A 22662-nucleotide genomic window follows, 5' to 3' on the forward strand; every position below is an offset into this window, starting at 1 on the left:
GGAGTTGCTTTTTTTTTTTTATGTTTTGTTTCAGTGAAATGGGAATGTCCTGAGCTAAGATGTTCCACCAGCCCAGAAGAAGCCCTTATAATGAGAATGCCTGTTTGAGAGGACTCAGAAAAGATGAACTAAGAATCCCTGGTGAGGGGCTCGGGTAGAAGTGGTGAGCTCCACCCTGGTTTCAGGTTTAGTGATTAGTGTCACCGGCGCTTCCTCCAGGCTGTCTCCCGGCTAGCTCCCTTCAGCTGAACAGTTGAGGGTGGCTGTTGGGCTTTTGTTCGCAAGGAATAAGGAAAAAAAGACTACCCAGACAAGACCAAAGTTTGCTTCCTCCTCCTCCATATGAATTCGTTGGAATGAAGGTAGGCGCTGAGTAGCTGGGTTTATTAACCCGTTTATTATTATTATTATTATTAAGTCAACTGTGGAAATAAGCTAGGACCAGATGGGAACAGGCAAAAGCTATCCCAAGCTTGCAGTAGCCAGGGAGTCAGTCACTGCTACTTGGATTTCGGCAGAGACTTAAAGGCGTGCAGAGGAGGGGGGCAGGCTCTACAGGGGAAACTGGGAGGCTTTAGTTGTGCCCTTCCTAGAGGCTGCTGGCCTGGGGAAGCTGTGGGCGGGCTAAGTAGCAGTGGGCATCCTGTGGAATTGGTTAGGAGAGCATATTTGGCTTTCTCTGGTTGGTCCCAAGTTGGAAGCAGGACAAGAATTTGGGAAGCTGTCAGTTATCCCTGGCCATTTGGGGTTGATGGTCACGGGGATTATCGATTGGCGTTCTGGACTTCTGCTAGAGATTACGGTCTGACTTCCTACCAACTGGACTTCTGGCGGGCCGGCTTCCCCGGCCAGTTACTGTAGATAAGATGCTGGTTTCCCTGGCCAGAAATTCTGTCCAAAGGTCTGTTGTCATATGTGATCTGGCCATTGCCCACTGGTGTATTCAGTTTCTTACAACCATATGCGTATTTTCTAGAGAAACTCTGCCCTTTGATGCCACGCCGGGTGTGGTGGGAATGGCAAAACAGGCTGCCTCTTGCCCTGACCACTCAGGTGATATGTGTAGGTCACGTCCCCTTGTAAAACGTAAAGTATCTATAATTTTGCAGTGTTGTTACTGTTGAGGAGGAAGAAGAGTGTGATGGAAAGAACTCTGTGTGTGTGTTGTGTGTGTGTGTGTGTGTGTGTGTGTGTTTTCCTCTGGATTTAGCATCAGATTATCATGGCTGTACTTGGGCATGTGAACTTGGGGCAGTTTCCTAAAACTGAACTTGTAATATCTGTGTCAGAGTTTGTTTGTTTGTTTGTTTTACTTTTTAAAAAAAAAATTTTTTTTTCAACGTTTATTTATTTTTGGGACAGAGAGAGACAGAGCATGAACGGGCGAGGGGCAGAGAGAAGGGAGACACAGAATCGGAAACAGGCTCCAGGCTCTGAGCCATCAGCCCAGAGCCCGACGCGGGGCTCGAACTCACGGACCGCGAGATCGTGACCTGGCTGAAGTCGGACGCTTAACCGACTGCGCCACCCAGGCGCCCCTGTTTTACTTTTTATTATGGAACACTTCAGGCACACAAAAGTGGAGAGACCAGAAAAATGACCTCTCCGATATCTATTATGCTGCTTTAATAATGGTCCACTTACAGCCAATCTTATTCCCTCTATGCCCCTACCCACCCGCTTGCCCTACCCTGACTATCTTGAAATTTGGGGATATCAATTTATTTCCTCTGCAAACACTTCGGGTTTTATTTCTAAAAGGTAGTTTTTAAATGATCAGTGGGCTTCTGCTTCTTACCCATTCATCTTCTTAGTTTGCCCATCTAAGGAGCAAAAATTAATTCTACCCTTATGAGGCACCAGGAGAACTAACTGCACTACCTGGGAGTCAGGATACTGATAAGACACATCCCTCCATTCTCTATAACTCCGGGCCTCTCATTTGCTTTAGAGCGTCACCTTTTCATGACTTGCACACTTCACTGACGTCTGGGCACAATCCATTTCTCCTTCTGTTGGTGCTTTTCTTTGGTTTCACGGCACTTTCTCCAAGCCATTCCCAGTGCATGATTTGCACGCAGCTTTCTCAGAAATAATACTGATTTTAAAAAATATGACCACACAAATGATCAATTGCTATCTAATTTTCATTGGTTTTCTTGATCACACAGGCCAGCCCTGATTCGGCTGAAGAGGGAACAACAGCATGAATGCCGGGAGCCATCGGAGAGGCTGGTTCTTGACGATGTCAGGATCCCCTCTGAAACAATGTAACCATAATTTCTTAGCATCATCAACTATGGAGCCACTGTCTAGACTTTTCTCAACTGTTTGCTTCAATCAGGATCCAAATAAGTTCCATATATTGTAATTTGTCATTATTTCTCTTAAGCCCCTTTTAAACTATAGATTCCTCCTTCCTTTCTTCCTTTTTTTTTTTTTCCTCCACCTTGCGGTTCATGTGTTGAACTCGTAGAGGTTTAATGAGGAGTAAATGAGGCAATATGGGTAACACAACCAACATGGTGCAGGTGAAACTCGGCCTAGAGCTGGCCGACATGCTGACTTCGTGTGGATGAGAGAGAGGTCCCTCTGCTTCACAAGAGGACATGATTGAACACCCTGGACGCTCATCCACCTCTGGCCATTGATGGGAAGCGTTGGCTCCGGGGTGTGATAAGTAGTGCTCGGTCTAAATTCACCTGGGAGGCGGTTCCACAATTCAAACCCTAAAAGTCATTGGTCGGGGGACACCTGGATGGCTCTGTCAGTTACGCCTCTGACTTCAGCTCAGGTCATGATCTCGTGGATCATGGGTTCGAGCCCTGTGTCAGGCTCTCCGCTGCCAGCACAGAGCCTGCTTCAGATCCTTGGTATCCCTGTCTGCCACTCCGCCTCGAGTGCACATGTGTGCTCTCTCTCTCACTCGCTCGCTTGCTCGCTCAAAAATAAATAAAAATCAAAATCAGTGGTCAGGCCAGGAGTCCCAAAAAGAACCAAGAGAAGCTTCTACCTCTGCATGGACAGATACCCTTGGTTTGCCCCAGCTCTGCCCGGCAAGCTCTCAAGAGTTCTGGAGGCTGCGGCCCTGCCTGCTGACACTCAGACACTCACACCGACACCACTCCATGCTCCAGACACCAGGCACAGCTCATAACAGCTTCATGCTTTGCCCCTGACCCCGCTCCCTGGGTGAGGCTTCATGGTCCATGCGGGAGTCAGGGGAGGTAATTTCCTTACTGGTCTTCCTCTCAACTAGACGAGAACGTGCCTCTGAGCGTGTCATCCTCTGGCAATAACCCGGTCCGCTGGCGGGACAGGGCACAGTTGGACACCCGAATGTGTGTCCGTGCTGATGTGTGTGCCTGTGCCGGTCTGCGTGTGTATAAGGCTTTGTTGTAGCAGGGTGGATTTATCCAGGAGGGGACTCTCCGTTGCTGTTTTGGGAGTGCCAGAAACCCACAATTTTTTTTCAGTTGCCCATATTGTTATAAAAGTAAGTTTATGTCCACGAATGGCATCCCTCTGATGAGGTCCCCTTGTGCAGTACACAACCTGGATAGCTATACATAGTAGCACTGCTTGGATTGACTGGTCGTTTTGCCCTGGTCTCTTCAAACAGGATCAAACCAGCTTAAGCTCAAAGATATGTTTCCTTTAAACAGATCCAGGATTCCTGAAACCCTGGGACGTATCTTACCATTCCAGGTGAAGGTTCACTTCCTTCCAGTCATGGGGCTCTTCATTCTGCTTCTCTTGACTGTCTTTTCAGGTAAGATATGGGGAAAGAATATCTGCAGCCTCCAAACTTCTCAGACACCTTGCATTTCCTTCTCCCCTCCTGCTTAGTAGCTCGAACCACCCAAGAAGTGGGATGGGAAAATAAAAGGAGAAAAGAGATCCTGTCCAAATTCATCCTTGCTCTTTGCTCTGCTAAGAGGGTTGTGAGGAATTTGAAAGCCTCAGCGAAAATGTGGGGCTCTGTACTCTTCCTTTCAGTGTAAGGTCCCCTTCCCTCCCCCTTCTCTTCCTCAAAGTGTTTGAGCACATGGACGAGGCCGGGACTTTCCACTGTCTGCCGGTGCCTGAGCCTGAGGGTGGGACTCGGGGGACCAGTACTGGCTCTGCTGCCTCCCACCCCACCCCCGGCGTGCTGACCTTGATGGCTGTTGTGCCTCTCCCTGGGTCAGGGTCCAGCCCTGTAGGCTGAGCATCACCCCATCTTCCTTGTGGGGTTGATAGGAAAACAAGATATCAAGTCACATCAGTTGACATTCGCGACGTGAGCCTGCCGTGCGGGCTGGTTGTTGGCAGCATCTGAGGGGACCTAGCTGAGAGATGCCTGCTGCTCCCATCTCTGCTCCTTGTTCAGGTACTTCCCCAGCCACCTTCTAAGGGGACACGGAGCACATGACTTCCTCACTACGCAACACGCTGAGATGATGGGGCTGTCCGCGCAGGTCTTGTCCGGAGGGAATAGGAAGTTCTCGGCTCCTAAGAACAGAACGTGACTCCCTCTGTTCCCAGCCCTCTGCAGCCCGCAGAAGCCTCCACACCTTCTCGGTTTCTTCCTGAGGGGTCCACAGTGGCGTGGACACAGGAGATCTGCTAACAGTGATCCTCGGGCTCTTCCAGCCCCCCAACAAGCAATGGGGAGAGGCCTCCTAAGTTCTGGATCCCCCGGCCTCAGGCCAGGGGACAGGACTTCTCCAGGGTTGCTACATTAGCTTGCTAGGCCCGCCGTAACAAACGCCACAGACTGGCTGGCCAAAACCACACAGGTTGATTTCTTCACATTTCCAGAGGCTGGATAGTCCAAGACCAAGATGTGGGCGGGTTTGCCTTCTGCTGAGACCTCTCTCCTTGGCTTGCAGAGGGCTGCCTTCTCTCTGTGTCCTCACAGGACTTTCCCTCGACCTGTTGTCTGTGTCCTAAACTCCTTTTTCTTTTTCTTTTTTTAATTTTTTTAATGTTTTATTTATTTTTGAGAGAGAGAGAAAGACAGAGTGCGCAAGCAGGGAGGGGCAGAGACAGAGGGAGACACAGAACCCGAAGCAGGCTCGAGGCTCTGAGCCATCAGCACACAACTTTGCTGATAGTGGGACTTGAACTCACGAACCGTGAGATCATGACCTGAGCCGAAGTCGGATGCTCAACTGACTGAGCCACCCAGGCGCCCCCTAAACTCCTTTTTCATAAGGACACCAGTCAGGCTGCATTAGGGCCCATTCTTAATGACCCCCTTTTAACTTAATTACCTCCTTAAAGGCTCAATCCGTCACATTCTGAGGTACTAGAGTTAATACTTCAATGTGTGAGTTTTAGCGGGACCTCTTTCTGCCCAAAGCAGTTGCTAACCCAGAATAAGCAAAATAAAAAATCAGCCTCCAGTGCTTAAACTGATTTTGCTCCAGTGTGGCAGGAGCTGCAACATATTTAAAAGGACGATGGTGTGTGTGTGTGTGTGTGTGTGTGTGTGTGCATGCGTGTCATGCCCTGAGGGACACAGGAAGCCAGCTCATCATCACTCTGTCCTGCCTGACCAAGGAGGATACAGGCTGGTACCCGTGTGGCATCCAGTGAGACTTTGCCAGGGATGACTTGGATTTTACAGAGCTGGTTGTGACTGACGACAGAGGAGGCCTCGCCAGTGATTTTTGGTCTGGGAAAGGTAGGGACCCTGTCAGGGGTCTAGTCAGGGGTAACCCACAGTTGTGCATGTTCGTTGGTGTGGTACATACTCGCTGAGGCCAGTGAGCACCAGGTCAGGCCCCCCTTAGGTTCCTTGGGGTACCCTGGTATTTCCTTCTCTCCAAGGTAGGGTCTTTGCTGATGGTGCCGGGGATTAACTTGGAATTTGGGGAAGAGGAGGGTGGGTGGGCGCAGGGGTGCTCTTGGAACCTCCCTTCCCTCACAGCGATCTGGCCCATGGCATTTGGAGTGGGAGAGCTTTGTGTTACTGGCCAGGAAAGGCTCAGAGGTTGTCATTACACGTCTGTGCTCTGTGGCCAACCTAGTAGGTCTAGAATCTTGAAGATCCATTTCTTGAGAGGTGAGTGAAGCTGTAAAAAATGACCCAGCTGTCAGGAAGAGGACCTTCAAAGACCGTCCGCTAACTAGTTTCATCATCCACAGGCGTAACTATCACGGCCAAACTGGTTAGGAGTGCAGTTTACACGGGGAGGCCGATGGGTGGGTGTACGTTGAACTTGAGCCTGTGGTGGGAGGAGGTCTGTCTAAGCCGGTGAACTGCTCCTTTGGGCCAGGGCTGAGACACAGCTCTCCAGATGCTCACCCGAATTCTTCTGTCCAATGCTGAAAACCTCTTTTTAAATCAGAAAGCCTCTGCTCAGGCAAAGAGCTTATGGAAAGTACCAGCCTTCCTCTTTGTCCTTCTGTGGCTTCTCAGTGTTTCCATTTCTAGAAGCAATGCCTTTCTATCATAATCCAGAACACAATGCCAGTAGGAAAACAAACTGAGGACTTAAGGGAAGCTACAGGAAGCCTCCTGGGGCTAGAGAATCTTGCTCACACTTGACCAACTAGTAATTTGTTTAGTAATTTGTTTGTAAGATGCCACACATCTTATTGAATGTGTGGCATCCTTCACACCTAAAATGTTTCTACTGCACTGTTTTAGGCTCGGGATGAAAGAGGCCTCGCCTAAATGTGCTCCTTAGTTTCAGTGAAACAAAGACCCCTGCCCCTCCCCAACAAGATTTGCCAGAGACGGCAGTGTGGGTGGGCCATGGCAGAACTTCCCCCATTGGGTTTCAGTGGCTGCCACGAGCACAGTGTGGCAATGATGCCACCTATCGATCCGTTCCTTAAGGATTGGACTGGCCCTCTTGTGCCTCTGGTATCATAGCCTTCAGCCTGGAACTCTCTAACCACGGGCCACATCTAGTCCACACAGGGCTTTGGTGCACCTCTGGAAAGGTGGCCCTTCCTCGAGGTGCCTGGAGCCCAGTGGCAGGGCATATGGCTTGGCCAGCAGAGGGTGGGCTGGATTTCAGCTCCTACCTGTTCCCTCCAGCCTGTGCCCTGTGCAGGGTGCATTTATACAGCTACGCCCCGTGCCTCTGCTCGACCCAGCAGAGTTGCCCAGAGCACTCGTTCTCTGGGGATTGAATGACGGGCAGAGATGCAGAGATGCCGAAGGCAAAGGGCAGGCCTGGGGGCTGGCCTCACTTGACCCCCAACCAGTCCTTTCTGCTGCAGACCTATCAGGCGACAGGAACCGGAGCTGCAGGGCTTCCAATGTGGCGCACAAGGCCAATCCCTCCAGGTGAGTCGGACCTTGGGGAGGACAGGCCGGTGTTGGGGGGTTGGGGGGGAGGCAGGCGAGGATAACACAGCGTGGCAACTGATTTGCACCTGCTGCTCTTTAGCTGCATGTCGTTGGTTCTCGTTCTCCACCTGAACTGTGTAGCTTCAATGTGACCATGTGGTTTCTTTCAGAAAAATCTAGTTTAGGACTCTTGAACGTAAATAGCAAAAATGCCCTCTCATGATGTTAATTGAAAAGGAGGATCTACCCTAAGGGGAGAGCAGTGTTCATGCATGAAGGGTGAGACATGGCACCCTCAACAATGGTCCGGAATGTCTTTGGGACTTTGTCTCTATCTCTGATCCACTGCTCTCATGTGTGTTTGCTTCCTCTCTCTTTCTCTGCACTGCCCTTTTCTGTTTCGTTGCAGCCACTTCTAGCTCCGGAGTTTATGTCTCCCCTGTTCAAGAGGCCATCCAGTCTAAACACTGGATCCTCCTGCTCTGGGTCCATGTTAGTTTCTGAGGCAAGGGCTCAGCCCCGCTTGGTCAGACCGCCAGCCCGGGTCCAAACAGGCGTGAGCTGGATAACACGGGCACTCTGAAGGGACATGGTGGCCAGGAGCTACTGGGACTAGGTGGGGTGGGGGCAGGGCAGAGGGACAGATCCCAGGAATAGGGATCCTGAGCACGGAAATGAAAGGTGGTTTCTTTTCAGTCGACATGAAGTCTGTCTGTGATTCCTTCCAGGATGTCCATTCTCATAATCTGCATACTGATCACAGGCTTGGGGATAATCTCTATAATTAGTCACTTGTCCGAAAGGCGGAGAAGCCAGAGGAATAGAAGGGGTAAGTGGCCATTGGGGGTGGGGATTAAGGAAAATGAAAGGGCCAAGGAACAACTTTCACACGAGTGAATGTGCCCTTCATCTGTTGCCTGGACCCATGGAGGCCAATGCAGTCAGCCCATAGACAGGCGTAGATTCTGCTTCATGGTGACAAAGGCCCCATGAGAGGTCACAGAGAGGACACAGTAGCCTTGGTAAGTGGAGGTATGTGTAGACTAGGGAGGAGAGAGGCCCTGAGATGGTCACACCACGGGTCCCAGTGTGTGCGAGGGCCACCTGCCCCCCCAGCACACAAGCTTTGGGAGGCAGCCTTACTCTTTGAAACTTTTTGTTCATCTGGAGGGACTTACCAAAGGACCTCTGGGGCCACTGGGTAAGCAGACATAGAAAAGTCTCCTTGAGAAGGGTCAGGAGCAGAAGAGGACAGGCCCATGGCCTCAACTGTAGTCTTAAGCCAAGGGAGGAACAGCCCTTAAGCTTTGTGTCTCCTTCTGCCCTTGGGCAATTACAGGTAAAGGCCCAGCTAGAAGCCAGAGAACCAGTCAAGCTCCTTCTGTGATCCCCACACCTCTGGTAAGTTCCTTCCTTGGCTCTTCCTGGGCCCTGCGCCCCACAGCTACCTGACTTAGGGATCTCCCTTCCTAGACAGAGAACAGGAAGTTTGTTCAGCAGGGACTGTGTGGATCTGGGCACCTTTCCTTTGGGGCAGCATCAGAAAAACCAAAATTCTTAAGGCAACCATGTGGTGGTTCTGCTAACCCCTCAAGTGGACACAGGCTAGAAAGAACATCGTATACAAGTGCCACTGCTTGGCCAGTAGGGTTTCTTTATTTTAATTTTCTTTATGTTTATGCTCAGAAGACACAGAAGTACCTTGGGCAGTGGAGAGACTGTAGGCATAGGTACAAAATAGACTCCCCCCTCCTGTGGGTGTGGAAGTGCAGAAAAACATTTCAGAGAATGACGGAAAACACAGCCGCGCACACGCACACACGTGCACGTGTGGCAACACCTGCTACGGAAGCACAAGGGTAACGCCAGAGGAATCTGAGAGTCACAGTTAAGGCTGTGAGGTCTCCTAGTCTCTCTGTGATAACGTGGCCCCAGGTGGAGCAGGAGCCCTAAGAAATCAAAGCCATGGCTCCGTTTTGTCCTCTTAGAGCTTTGGGAACCACGGAGGTGAAGAATATAGACAAGGCAACATCTTTCTCAGTTCTACCCAAGACTGCTCCCTTCGGGACCCAATTGTATGCTAAGTTTTTTGCTAAGACAGACAACGTCACCGCCTTAAGGCATGATCTTGGGTAACTTGTTTCTCTGGGCCTGTTTTCTTCTCTAGCAATTGAGGACTCCATTCTCATACTCCCCACGAGCTTTTAATTCATACATTCATTCATTCTTTCAAGCACAGGACCGTGCTAGATGCTGGGGATACAAAGATGAGCGAAAGACATAGCATCTGTCTTCATGGCACTTATAAGGTAGAGTGGGAGGAAGACAAACTATCACACAGATGAAAAATGTGTCAGCTAGCATAAGGACGGTACGGGAGAAGCACATGGTGTCGTGGAAGTTGAGGCAGCGGAATCCAACCCCCTTCCCTTGTAGCCAGGGGCGGTGCAACCTGTTTCAGCCCCAGCCTGCTTCCTCACACTCAGCCAGTTGAAACATGGCAGCTGGAATCAAGGGCCCTTCCGGCTTTGACGTTCCTGGGCTTTGACGTTCCTGGGGTCCGGTTGCGTTATATCACTGAAGCTCGGTGGGAGGTGAATGAAGGCCCCATGTGCTAAGCATCCCTACTGACTGACCAATGGGCAGTGACAGCTGATTTCTGCCCTGAAGACAAACTTTGGTGTTTAGGCCCCGTAAAGCCACCAGGAGAGAGTTTGCAACTTCTGTGGCAGAAACCACTCGGGAGAGGTAGGCAACACATCTCAACTCCATTTCCTTTGTCTATTCCCCACAAAGTAGACGACTCTTTGAAGCCCTCCTCCTGGTGTCCTGGCTCCAAAGATAATGGCTCATCCTGAACAGACATGACTGAAGATCTCTTGCATTTAGTTTATAAATAAAGTGGTGCTGCCATAGTCACCGTGACGACCAGCCCACACCTTGGGGATGGATTGTGATCTCTCAGGTGTTCCGAAGGGCCCCCCCCCCCCCCCCCCCCCGCCCAGGTTGCCGGCGCTGGCTTGCAGCTAGGTAAGAACAGTATTAGGCCACGGGAGCTGTGCCAGGCCATGCCAGAGCAAGGCTGCCGCCGCAGTCGACAACATCTCAAGATCTTAGTTTCCACACCCTCGGCTAGCTGCCAGGTGAAGAGAGGGCAGCATCTTGGTCAGAGGATCAGGAGATCCCTTGTGTTTTATTGGTTCGCCCATGAACTCCTCACTGGTGTTGAATAAACTCTGAGGCATGACTAACGTCTCCTGGGATATCACTGGAAATGGATTTCTGGGAATGCTTAAACTATGATATTGCAATATCTGCTTCTACATTGGTATTACACGCTGTCCTACCCCCATGAGGCAAAATCAGCATTTCTCAGATCTTCTTGGTGAAAAGGTGGTCCTCTGTGGGAAACCGCCACCAGACTGAACGGATGCTGCTCTTGACTGGTGAGAAGCTGAGGCGTGGTGGGTGAAATATTCGGTCAAACCAGGAAACACAAATCAAGACCGAGGCATCGGCAGCCGTGGGTGCAAGTGAAGCTATACCGTCATTAACGGCAGAATTACCTAAGCTCTCAGCAACCACCCGCACGTCTGCGCCTTCTCTCCCCATATAAAGTCTTTTCCTGCAATTTCAGGGGGTTCCCAGGGGCTCCCCATCACCGCCTCTGCTGCCCTCATAAAAACCCCGCTCTTCTGGTATCTTGCAGTAGGGTGCCGGCCAGTGTCAGCGCTCAGGGTAATCAGCAGTCCTGAGGTCAGCGTGGGGCGGGGGCAGGGAGAATGGCTCGTGCCACAATTCTGCACGTGCCCCACACATTTAAGTCCAGGCTTTCACGGTGTCTTCCACCCAAACCCCTCTGTCGGTGGGGAGCTCAACGCTACCCAGAAGCCTGATGAGAAGGGGCAGGGGTGTGGGGACCATCCGTTTCCCGCCATCCTCCCTGTGTCCTTGTGGCCAGACCCCCAGAGTCTCAGAGCAAACAGCGTCAAAAGTGTTGCCTTTTCCCTCATCTACAAAACAACTCCAGGCCCTCCTCCGTGGCCACGTTCAAGCACAAGCCTGCCGATTCTACAAATAGCAATCCAGTGTGGGCCCCGTGGGGCCTCCTTACTGCACGAGGCAAGACAGCAGGCATCAATCTTCCGTGACAGATGAAGACATCTATCACTATTCTTGGAAGATGTATACTTATGAATCTGGAGAGCCATTTCCCTGAGAATCCTACAGGTTGGCTCTGATTCCATGAACCAGGGTTCTAGAGTCTTTTTTCCCCTCCCGTCCCTGGCACTGACCTTTTGAATCTCTGGTCAATTACTTAATGGCTCATTTCATCCAGCAAGACCAGGTGCACACCAATTTTCACGACAGGGAGACAAAACCCAAAACTTTGTAAACGTACGGCTCTGCTACTAAAAATGGGGAAGCTTCAAGAAAAAAGCAAGAGCAATTAATGTGATACTTCATGTCCAATGTCCATGTCCATGTGGCCCTGGGACAATGCTTACTCCTCCTCTTGGAGCCATGTAGAAAGCACTGGCTCTCGACTGGAAAGCTGAGGTGGCTTCTAGCTTCACAGGTCTGTAGAATTGTTTGCTGTCAGCCCTGAGTTTGGGAATGGGTGACAGCTAGAGAGACCTCCCTGAGGTGCTCCCCACAGCCAACGACAGAAGGGCCTCGGCTGCCCTCCCGGGGCTGGCCACTCTGCTGTGCTGTGGTCTCTGCACAAGACTTGTCCCCAAACCGTCTTTCTCCTCGGTTTGTTTGCTCCCAAACTGGGCCTGCTCTTCCACTGCCTTCTCAAAATCCAGCTGTCAATGGATGCTAAGGTGGCTCAGGTGAAGCGTTCGACTTCGTGGTTTGTGCGTTTGAGCCCCGAATCAGGCTCTATACGCTGACAGCGTGGAGCCTGCTTCAGATCCTCTGTCTCCCTTGCTCTCTGCCCCTCCCTCTCTCTCTTTCTTAAAAATAAATAAACACTGATTTTAAAAAATCCAGCTCTCAGGAGCCACTGCTCCATCTCAGAATGCACACGCTCTCGATTAGGTCACCTGACTTTCCCTTGCTAGTTTCTCTGCCATTCTACCTGCTCTGGGTGGGACAGCTTAGCGTGCAGGCAAGATGCCAAGAATCGGAAGTTGGAAGACTTGGATTTAAATGTTGCTCTGCCGCTTACTAGATGCGAGACATTGGCTAAATTGATTTCTTTGAACATTAATTTTCCTACCTCAGTTTCTTAATGTATTTTTTAATGCATATTTAAGAGAGAGAAAGAGATCGAGGGAGGGGCAGAGAGAGAGGGAGAGAGAGACAATCCCAAGCAGGTTCTGCAATGTCAGTGCAGAGCCCGATGCAGGGCTCAAGCTCATGAAACGTGAGATCATGACCTGAGCCAAAACCAAGGGTCAGATGCTTAACTGACTGAGCCCCCAGGCACCCCTTACCTAATGTTTTTTTAAAAGAGATTTGTGGAGGCTGCTTGCCTCCCATTCTTGCTTCCTTTGCTGCAGACTGAGCTCCATTAGGGTAACACTCCTCAATGATACCCCAACAGAGAAGAAGTGACCTATCTGATGTGAGTCTATGGGTGGGACGCTGGGTGTACCCGCTCTGCCCTTCCTCTTCTTTTTTTCTTTTAATTTTTTAAGTTTATTTATTCTTGAGAGATAGAGACAGAGAATGAGCGGGGGTGGTGGGGGGGAGAGAGGGGAAACACAGAATCCAAAGCAGGCTCCAGGCTCTGAGCTGTCAGCACAGAGCCTGACACGGGGCTCAAACCCACAAACCGCGAGATCATGACCTGAGCCAAAGCCGGACGCTTAACTGACCTAGCCACCCAGGCGCCCCTTCCTCTTCCTTTTTTAACCAGCAAGGGAAAGTCTGGGTGCAGCTTTCAAAGAGCACATGATCTCTTCTGCAACTCCTGGGGGCAGCTGAGCCACTGGTTGGGATGTGGGGAGGGGAGGGGACTTGCCCAATTCTCTGACGACACACTTTCTCTGTGTTCTCCAGTGCTACGTTTGTAATAAAGATAGTACTTTGTTCTTTCTCTGCTGAGTCCTCTTGTTTCTCGGTTCAGAATTCAGGTGGAGACGGGAGCACTGGGTATCAGGTCCCCTGAAGATCCTCATCAAGGTAAATGAAGAACTTCAAAAGTCACAGAAAGGATCGGGCACCTAGGTGGCTCAGTTGGTTAAGCGTCCGACTTCGGCTCAGGGCATGATCTCGAGGTTCAAAGGTTTAAGCCCCACATCAGGCTCTGTGCTGAAAGCTCGGAGCCTGGAGTCTGCTTCGGCTTCTGTGTCTCCCTCTCTCTGCCCCTCCCCTGCTCATGCTCTGTCTCTCTCTCTCTCTCTCAAAAATAAATAAAAATATTTTTAAAAAAGTTACCGAAAGGCTTTTAAGGGACAATACCTCCTCCCACCCTTACCCCTCGGTCCCTCAGTTATCAAGCTCCCAGGGGAGCAATCACTAAGACCAGTTCATGGTGTTTTCTTTCAGAGACTAGATGTGCACAAATACAGGTGCACACCTGTGCAGGCACACATGTGCATACACACACACACACACACGTTCTCTACTGGACATGAATAGAGTGTATTCAGAATTCTGTTCTGCAGCTGGCACTTTTCATCTAACATAACTTGGAAATCCTTTTTTTCTTCGAACATAGAGTGGCTTCCTTCTTTTTAACGGCTACGTTGTACTCCATTAGCCAGTCCCCTCTTCAACAGACACTGAGGGTTTTCTCCATCTCTCACTGTTTCAGATCATTGATGATAATGGAAAAACCGGCAAACTCCGGAGCCAGCCTCCGTAGGTGTGAGCCCCAGCGCCCCTACTTACTTAGCAGTGTGAACTCGGGCAAGTTACTGGGCCTCTCGGAGCTTCCCTTTCTGTTCTAAAACGGGAACAGTAAAACTGTCACCTCCTAGTGTTTTGTGAGGCTTCCATGAACACGTGCCAAACACTTAGAATACACTTCGAGTATAACAAGCCTTGCTAAGTGTTAGGCGATCTTATGAACTGCGATTTCAACTACATAGGCGACTTTCCATAGGATGTGTTCACAGCAATAGATTTTTTTTTTAATATAAAATTTGTTGTCAAATTAGTTTCCATACAACACCCGGTGCTCATCCCAACAGGTGCCCTGCTCAATGCCCATCACCTGCTTCGCAGCAGCAGATTTTAAAACATCACCAGCTCTTGCCAAAGAGCAAGAGTTTGTGTGCCTTGGGTCTCCACAGTCCTGCCCAAGCTGTTTGTTAGCAAACTTTCTGAAGGTCGCCAACCTCACTGACAGAAAAGATCTAATTGTAGTTTCAACTACTGTTTCTCTCATTATGAGTAAACTTGCGTACCTCTTCATATGTTTAAACAAGCCACTTACATTTCCTTTTCTGTGACCAACAGACCTATCCTTGGTCTTCTATTTTCTACTGAGCTGCTGATTTCTTCCCTGTTGACTTAATATATAGGAGCCTTAATATATTCCGGAGCTCTTAATATATTAAGAAAATTAGCCTTTTGGCTATAAGGTGCTTTGCAAATATTTTCCAAGCTTGGCATTTTGAATAGTATTTTGTAAGCCCAGTTAATCAGTCTTTTCTGGTTTATTGGCTCCAGGTCATACATTTGAGGCATGCACCACTATGTTTTAAAAATTCTCCTATATATTCTTCTGGTACTTTAAAATTTTTTATTTATTAATTTAATTTTTTAAAATGTTTATTTATTTTGAGAGAGAGCGTGCACCTGTGTGTGAGCAGGGGAGGAGCAGAGAGAGGGAGAGAGAGAATCCCAAGCAGCCTCCACACGGTTAGCACGGAGCCCAATGTAGGGCTCAAGCCCACGAACCGTGAGATCATGTCCTGAGCTGAAATCAAGAGTCGGACCCTCAACCGACGAGGCCACCTAAGCGCCCCTCTTCTAATACTTTTATAATGTTTTTACAGTTAAATTTTTGATGTATCTTGAATTTATTATGATTTAAGAAGGGAGGTGTAGATTCTGGTCTTACTTTCATCCATATGGCTACCTACCTGTCTAAACACCATTTATGAATTAACCAATTTCCCCCAAATGATTGGATACGCTATCTTCATCATACTCTAAATTTCTTCATGGATTTTGATCTTTTTTTAGTCTTTTTACTCTATCCCATTTGTTTATTCATGAACCAGGAACATGTTTTAGTCTGTCATGCTTGATAAAATAATACTTTTAGTTAGCTGTGAGGACTAGCCTTCCCAGATTACTTTTATTTGCTTCTTTGTATAGATTTTCCTGGATTTACTTTCTTGTTTATTATCTATACAGGAACCTCACTGAGTGAAAAATAACCTTATTGGTATTTTTACTGGGATTAGATATGGGATTATCCATTAGGATTTAGGGGAGTTAACATTTAATCCTTAATTCCATGTAATATTGCTTGGCATATCTTTTATGCTATAGCAAGAAGGTGATTTGAATAGCACTTTACACAACAGGGACCTTGTATTTATGTAAAACTCTGGAACGTATGAAGTACCTAAGTAGATGCCATCTCACTTATTCTCACACTAAGAGGTAAGTATTATTCTGGTTTCAAGATGAACCAGTTGAAGCTTTAAAAAGTTTAACAACACACTTGGGGCGCTTGGGCGGCTCAGTCCGTTAAGCATCCGACATGGGCTCAGGTCATGATCTCAGGGTTCATGAGTTCGAGGCCCAGGTCGGGCTCTGTGCCAATAGCTCGGAGCTTGGAACCTGCTTCGGATTCTGTGTCTCCCTCTCTCTCTGCCCCTCCCCTGCTCACGCTCTGTCTCTCTCTCTTTCAAAAATAAACATTTTAAAAAATCAAAAAAAAAAAAGTTTCACACACTTACCCAAAAGAATGCAGCTAGTTGGTGCAGAGCTTGAGACCTGTGCCCCAATCAATCCTGAACTTGATCTGGAGTCCCGTCACCTCTGTTAGGCTTCTGGCTGTGCATGAGCTCTGCGTCTTTGGAGGTGACGGGGACAGACAAATGCATGATGCAGGAGGGGCCAGCTTTGCAGGGGGTTTGCTTTTATTCGTAATTCTTGCTAACTTGCCCAGTTGGTTGACTTCTCCCAAACTGATCAGCGGCCCTGAGTGAACACTCTTTGTGCCCTGAGCTCTGTACTACCACACTCGTTGAAAGGGGACGAGTGAGGCAGTCTCAGCCCTTGAAGGGCTATCAGACTGTCCGTTCAAGCGGCCGGGCCAGCAATCTTTTCTCAGGTCAAGGGAAAATTGGGCCCTTGGTCTTCAAACATGCTGGCTAACTTGGCCAGATCACACCCCAACAACTCCAACTGTAGTCTGGTCAGGCTGTGGTCCCAAATTTGTCCAAAGGGAAAGTGATATATAAAGACGGAGCTGAGATAAGAGGGACTGGCGTCAAGCCTCCCTGGAAAGGTCGGGTGAGTTTGTCACTTTGATCTGAGAGTAGACAACCGGATCCAAGCCTGCAGAATGTTTCTCAGTCAGGTGATGATTCTTTTCTGCGATTTGGAAAGTCATGCTAGCATAGGTGAGTGCTTCCTCTGGGGATGAAAGCTGCAGAGGAAGGAGGAGGAGGCAGAGGAGTGAGTGAGTTGGATTCGGAGGAAGGTGTCTCTTTAGAAGCCATCTGGAAGCTGTGGTCACAAAGGACCAAAGAGATCAGAAGAACCCTTCCAAGATGCACTTGCCCAGGGTCCCGGAAACAACGTGGTCATCTTACCTTGGCCGGAGGATCTTGGCCAGAGTGAGGATCGAAGGGAGGATCCAGGGTGCAGGGACTAGAGTGACCTGCCTCAGGTGCCAGGAAAGAGAGGGACAAGTCTCAGCAATGGGGTCTGGAAGAATGGGAAGGCTTTCCCTGCAGGCTGGGGTGAAGGCTGGGTGTTGGAGGTGGGAAGCATGGAGGGTGGGAGGGCAGGTGGAGAAGTCTGGGGATTCAGGTCCTCAGTCTGCAGACAGGGTGAGCTCCCTGGGTTCTACTCCCCCTCAGAGCCACGTCTGTTCTCAACGGCTGGGCAGTGAGAGCCATGCCGTCTCTCAGAGACCACTTACGTTTCCTGTAGCTCTTTATGACGAAGAAGATAAGGGCCAACAGCAGCAGCGTGAGCAGGACCCCGGCAAAAAAGGCCAAGAGCAAATACTGTATGCTGTTTTGGCAAAGAAAGGGAGGAGACGGACCACTGGACTTTCTGAAGGCCTTTGCCAGAGGCCAGAAGGTCCTCTTTCCCACCCATGCATAAATCCCTGCTATAGCTGCCATGTTGGTTAGGTGACTTTCACTCTTACCCACTGCTTTTCAGCTTTTTGCTTTTGGGTTCCAGAATTATTTGAGGCCTCAGTGGAAACTGTGGGGCTTTTCCCTCCCTAAAATCTTCATCGGTACCCCCCCCCCCCCCCCGCCCAGAGCAGATTTCATCTATCCGCCCAGGGGATTCATGGATCTCTTGAGGGATCTCCCCTCCCCGGGCAACCTGGGGTTAAGAACCACCCTCTGAAAATAAAAACACCAGTTCAGTTCTTCAGCTGTTTCTGGTCCCTTTTCCCCAGACCACCCTCCTAAGTTCCTCCTAAGTCACCCTCCCAAGCTGGCAACACAAATTCGGGGCCTTGGGGTACCAGACGAAATGGGTGGAGCACTTACTTGGTGCGCTCCCAGAAGGAGAACGGAGGTGTTGGGGCTACTGTGTTGGTGCTTTGTTCGTCTGTGAGAGAACAGAAAGGGGATTAGTGTCCCTGTCCCGTCTCATGAATGTCCCCAGGCGCCCCTCCCTATCCAAGCAACCCGTGGAGATAAATGCTGGGGGTGCTACACTCTGCAATAGGGGAGGGGTGACTGAGCGGCTTAAGTGTCCGACTTTTGGTTTCAGCTCAGGTCACGATCTCACAGTTCAGAAGTTCAAGCCCCGCGTCCGGCTGAGCGCAGAGCCTGCTTGGGATTCTGTGTCTCCCTATCTCTCTGCCCCTCCCCTGCTGATGTTCTCTCCCTGTCTCTCAAAAATAAATAAACATTAAAAAAAAAAAAAAAAAAGAAGAGAACAGTGTTTCCTAGATCCTCGATCCTTTCATGTGAAAATTAGAGTTGGAAGTTAAAAAACAATCAGCTTAGGGGCACCTGGGTGGCTCACTTGGTTAAGCCTCCGACTTCTGGTCATGACTCACAGTTTGTGAGTTCGAGCCCCGCGTCAGGCTCTGTGCTGACAGCTCGGAGCCTGGAGCCTGCTTCAGATTCTGTCTCCCTCTCTCTCTGCCCCTCTGCCACTCATGCTGTCTCTCTTTCTCTCTCTCAAAAATAAACATTAAAACAACAAACAAAAAACCCCATCAGCTAAACCAATGAAAGAGAAGCCTAGCGTTTTTGCAGTCCCATGTGTCCCTTTGACAAACAAATAAACAAACAAACCTCTCCTGTGGCCCCTCAAAGATTTAATAGGACCCCTAGGAGATATGCTCCCTGGGACTTAAGCCAACAATCTCAAGGCCAGGGAGTAGAGAACCAAAAGCAAAACCCAGAACTAGCATTTCCCAATGTTTTAGGGAACTTGGCCTTGTAAACTGCTACCTATTTTAGTTTGTTCCTTTGTTTGCAGGGCAGCTTTTCACAGTGACTAGCCAAAGGCAGCGACAGGGCAGGGTGTTAATGCCTGCACCATAAATAGGGGACCAGGAAGGGAAGGGAAGTGTATTGCCATAAACTACCCAGCCCGTCTGGTACTGAGCACAGAGACATGCTTTACTCAGATTGGGAGGACCAGATTGTTCTCTCTGGTTCCCCTTTTCTCTCTTCCTGTCATTAGATTCTGCGTCAAGGTAAAATTGATGGTGGTGATGCCAGTCCAGATTAACTCAGCCGTGGGGCAGGTAACGGTTCCTGTCCTGGACTTACTGTTGTTGCATTCAGGTTTGGAATGACCTCCTCCCATGCCGTCTTCCCCTGAGAATAAAAAAGGTTCCTCTTAGAAAGCCTGGAAAGGAAAGGCAACAAAGGGGCAAACTCTGAGAGTGTGATTTGAATATCAGAGCGGTAGCAATGAGAGAGAGGCAAGTCAGGGTGGGTGTTCTGGTGAGGCCAGGGGTCACAGACTTCATATGGTATGGTTACCACACCTCAGCAACTAGTCCTCAGCTTTGCACGTCCGGAATTAATCTTAGCGGGGCGCCAAGAATAGGCTGATTGGTCCAGAACCGACTCACAAGCAAGTAACTCACAGGAGACTGATGTAGACACTGAAACGACATAAGGAACGTGTTGTGTCACCAGTGTGTTCTATCAGAACATATAAAAAAGTCAGTTAAAACCAGTTTTTCTTGGTAAACATTGAATCGAACTAAGTATGGGAGAAGATGAAAGCATGACTTTAAGACTGAACGTCATATAGGTCTGATGTATTTGCCTCACTCCTCCCTGGCGGTGCTGGGTAAGCTTGGACCCATTTTTTTCTTCAAGGTCCTTCCTCTAGGCTGTATCAGAGCTTTTATTCTGTCCACATATTGTCTTTCCAAGTATGTCAGTGTCCTTATCTAGGCTATGGTTCTGCTTGTTATGTGAAACTTTCTGTATTTTCTCTTTCATTTATTTGTACTGAAAAGATAAAGTACCTAAAGGCAGCAGAGTAAAATAACCCCAAATCCCACTATCAATTATTAATATTTTAGTGTATTCTTTTTAGTTATACTTCCATGCATTTTCCTAAAATCTGGTTGAGCCTTCTTCATGTCTCCTTTTTTGTTATTTTTACTAAGTTTTTTTTTAATCATAAACATCCCTCCCATGCCACTCAAAACTCTCCGTAAGCATTTTTAGTGGTGATAGGCCTTTCTGCTACAGCTATGTACTATAGTGTGCTTAACCACTTTCTTCGCTGATAAAAATGGTTTCCACCTTTATTTATATAAAATAATAAAACAATTTTAGAAGACCACAGTTCTACTTCATATTGAGACATGCCCTGACAAGAATTTTTGGCTCTCCTTGTACCTGCTGTACTTTAAGGTCATGTATTTGGACAACAAATGTCATCAATTATTTGTGTTTAATTGTTCAGCTTTCAAAAGTGAATGAAGTTCCAAGTCCTTGAACATGGGGAGGGGCGGGAGAAGGATACCTCATCGCCATGTACCAGTTACAACCGCAACAGCAACATTAAGTGCCTTACAGTTGGCCAAAGAATGTAACCTAGGGTAATAAGAAAAGTGACGACAGGAAAATTTGGTGAGAATTCTGAGACACGAGATACAGGAAGCCCACCATTACAGCAGAATCCCCGGTGATAAAAATTTTTCTAGCATTTGTTGCTCCTTTTCTAATTTAAGTCAACAGTGCTCTTTGTAGAGCACCATAAAATATTTAGTACGGAGTATTTTTGAAATATCGAAATATGTGTCTGCCCTAAAAAGACTCTGATCCCCTAGGAATTTATACTGAACCTTACCACTGGGGAGACGAGAGGGAGAGGATTGGAGAGGATCCGGATCCGTAGGATTCTGTAAAATCTTAATCTTCACTTGAATGGCTCTCAATTCACCACCATCGCAAAGAAATGTCACCGTTGCCACCTTTAAAATATTTTGGGCCACCCCAGCCTGAAAGACAAAACCCTCACACACAGTGCTGCAAGGAAATAACTACTTACAGATCCAGGCCAAGAAAAGCAGGAAACACATTTCCATTTGAAAACAACACTCCAAACAAACATTTGACGGAGCATAAATTAAAATAGAAACAGCGTATCTACTTTCCCACATTTTCCCCCCCCGGGGAAGAATCTTACTGACGGCCACAAAATCGACCAACTAACTACAGCTACTCAAAATACAACCCTTCCCCCACCAAACAAAATTAAACAGAAGAAAAAAAAAAAAAGGATAGCAACCACTAAAAATTAGATGACATTTTCTTTTGGTGAATGATTATTTCATCTAGATTAAAAGCATGGGAGTAAAGGCATTACCTTCTAAGAAAAAGTCCGGTCACAAGACGCCAATCGTGTAAGACTGAACTTTTCACTTGCTTCCGTGACTTAGTACTACTTTTCAGAAATGACGAAAGGATTACTGCTATTGCCGCCATCAGGCTGTATGTCGCAAAGATCTTATCTGAACCTGAGGGCAGACTTCCTCTTTGAGGCCAACACTATATATATATATATATATATATATATATATATATATACTTTTAATTGTTTTTTATACGAGCATATATTTTTGAATCCCATAAACAGCTTCTTTTGTATCTTTCGACACACGAACACCAGAATGTAGGGGGTTAAGACAAGTTTATTCCTAATGAAGTGTTTCTTATGTATTTAACCACCATGCTAGATAAGGTGGAGGTCACAGCAGGATGATATTATCACGGACACCAAGCATCTTAAAATCTCGTTTGTTCTAACCAGAAAGATGAGGTCGATAAGGAGAAACGGAGAGCACTATCAAGGGTGAAGGGCCGGCTGGCTGGGCACACATGAAATGTGTTAACAGTTATGGCGATCCCTTCAAAGGGAAGACGAATCATTTATTTCTTTTTAAAGTTCATTTTTTTATTTTGAGAGAGAGAGAGAGAGAGAGAGCGGACAAGCGGGGAGAGGCAGAGAGAGGGGGAGAGAGAAAGGATCCCAAGCAGGCTCTGCACTGTCAGCGCGGAGCCAGATGCGGGGCTGAAACTCACAAATGTGAGACCATGACGTGAGTGGAAACCAAGAGTCAGATGCTTAACCGACTGAGCCATCCAGGCACCCCACAAATTATTTCTTTATAAACATGTATTCATAACATAATGTTAATAAAGTACCCTGTCTCTTTTTTTTTTTTTAATTTTATAATGTTTATTTTTGAGAGAGAGCACAAGTGGGGGAGGGGCAGAGACAGAGAGAGAGGCACAGATTCTGGAACAGGCTCCAGGCTCTGAGCTGTCAGCACAGAGCCCAACGTGGGGCTTGAACCTATGAACCGAGAGATCATGACCTAAGCCAAAGTCAGATGCTCAACCAACTGAGCCACCTAGGCACCCCTAAAGTACTCTCTGCTTCTTAAAAGGGGTAGTAAAAAGTAGAGGGAAGATGAATTTAGAAAAATAAACATAGGGATCTAGAAATATTATCCAAAATGGAATTTATGAAAGATGTACTATTATTAATTCACAGATATTTAAGAAATTTGGAGCATGGCAATTTCTAAGAACACCATCGAGGTCCTGGTCACTCTTGTGTTTCGTGTTTGACATTATAAGAAAACAACACCTTGAGAGTGAAATCTGATATTTAAAGGGTTCAAGAAGTGTGAAAAAAGAAAATATCCCCTGAAATTATTATTTTTTAGGTATCTTTTTTTTTTTTTTTACAAAAGAATGTCCTCAATTTTG

General features: G+C 48.0%; 2 protein-coding genes across 8 annotated transcripts; one reads left to right on the forward strand and one right to left on the reverse strand.

Moving 5' to 3' along the window:
• Nucleotides 1-291: 291 nt before the first annotated feature.
• LOC125173720 (transmembrane domain-containing protein TMIGD3-like) lies at nucleotides 292-13518 on the forward strand. Of its 2 annotated transcripts, XM_047873205.1 has the most exons (7): nucleotides 292-362; nucleotides 2172-2270; nucleotides 3666-3772; nucleotides 7222-7288; nucleotides 8020-8120; nucleotides 8631-8692; nucleotides 13371-13518. In XM_047873205.1, the coding sequence occupies exons 3-7, from the start codon at nucleotides 3733-3735 to the stop codon at nucleotides 13410-13412; spliced, it is 312 nt and encodes a 103-aa protein (XP_047729161.1). In that variant the 5' UTR covers nucleotides 292-362; nucleotides 2172-2270; nucleotides 3666-3732; the 3' UTR covers nucleotides 13413-13518. The 2 variants fall into 2 exon arrangements, 1 of the variants encoding a protein (XP_047729161.1); XR_007155132.1 differs by lacking the exons at nucleotides 292-362; nucleotides 2172-2270; nucleotides 3666-3772; nucleotides 13371-13518 and adding an exon at nucleotides 10088-11531 and having other exon boundaries at nucleotides 7206-7288.
• A 623-nt stretch (nucleotides 13519-14141) lies between these two features.
• Nucleotides 14142-21383, reverse strand: CC1H1orf162 (chromosome C1 C1orf162 homolog). 6 transcript variants are annotated; one of them, XR_007155130.1, is made up of 8 exons: nucleotides 20735-21229; nucleotides 19410-19529; nucleotides 19189-19236; nucleotides 17947-18007; nucleotides 17358-17452; nucleotides 17026-17093; nucleotides 16165-16859; nucleotides 14142-14192 (listed from the first exon to the last, which is right to left on the reverse strand). XR_007155130.1 is itself a non-coding variant. In XM_047873201.1 (8 exons), the coding sequence occupies exons 4-8, from the start codon at nucleotides 19223-19225 to the stop codon at nucleotides 16701-16703; spliced, it is 420 nt and encodes a 139-aa protein (XP_047729157.1). In that variant the 5' UTR covers nucleotides 19226-19236; nucleotides 19410-19529; nucleotides 20735-20885; nucleotides 21254-21383; the 3' UTR covers nucleotides 16058-16700. The 6 variants fall into 6 exon arrangements, 5 of the variants coding, with proteins under 5 accessions (XP_047729157.1, XP_047729160.1, XP_047729158.1 ...); XM_047873201.1 differs by lacking the exon at nucleotides 14142-14192 and adding an exon at nucleotides 21254-21383 and having other exon boundaries at nucleotides 16058-16859; nucleotides 20735-20885; XM_047873204.1 differs by lacking the exon at nucleotides 14142-14192 and adding an exon at nucleotides 20408-20478 and having other exon boundaries at nucleotides 16058-16859; nucleotides 19189-19267; nucleotides 20735-21230.
• Between the last annotated feature and the right edge of the window lie 1279 nt (nucleotides 21384-22662).

Source organism: Prionailurus viverrinus, chromosome C1 (assembly GCF_022837055.1).
Source record: "Prionailurus viverrinus isolate Anna chromosome C1, UM_Priviv_1.0, whole genome shotgun sequence".
In the NCBI taxonomy this organism is placed as follows: domain Eukaryota; kingdom Metazoa; phylum Chordata; class Mammalia; order Carnivora; family Felidae; genus Prionailurus; species Prionailurus viverrinus.

Bases quoted from the DNA above. Each gene is read 5' to 3' on its own strand.
- LOC125173720 (XM_047873205.1), top strand. From the start codon at position 3,733: ATGGGGCTCTTCATTCTGCTTCTCTTGACTGTCTTTTCAG. The intron at 3,773-7,221 runs GTAAGATATGGG...TTTCTGCTGCAG, and splicing joins TCTCTTGACTGTCTTTTCAG to ACCTATCAGGCGACAGGAAC. The intron at 8,693-13,370 runs GTAAGTTCCTTC...TTCTCGGTTCAG, and splicing joins CTGTGATCCCCACACCTCTG to AATTCAGGTGGAGACGGGAG.
- CC1H1orf162 (XM_047873201.1), bottom strand. From the start codon at position 19,225: ATGGGAGGAGGTCATTCCAAACCTGAATGCAACAACA. The intron at 18,008-19,188 runs GTAAGTCCAGGA...GTTCTCTCACAG, and splicing joins CAAACCTGAATGCAACAACA to ACGAACAAAGCACCAACACA. The intron at 16,860-17,025 runs GTAAGATGACCA...CTTCCTCTGCAG, and splicing joins GCCAAGATCCTCCGGCCAAG to CTTTCATCCCCAGAGGAAGC.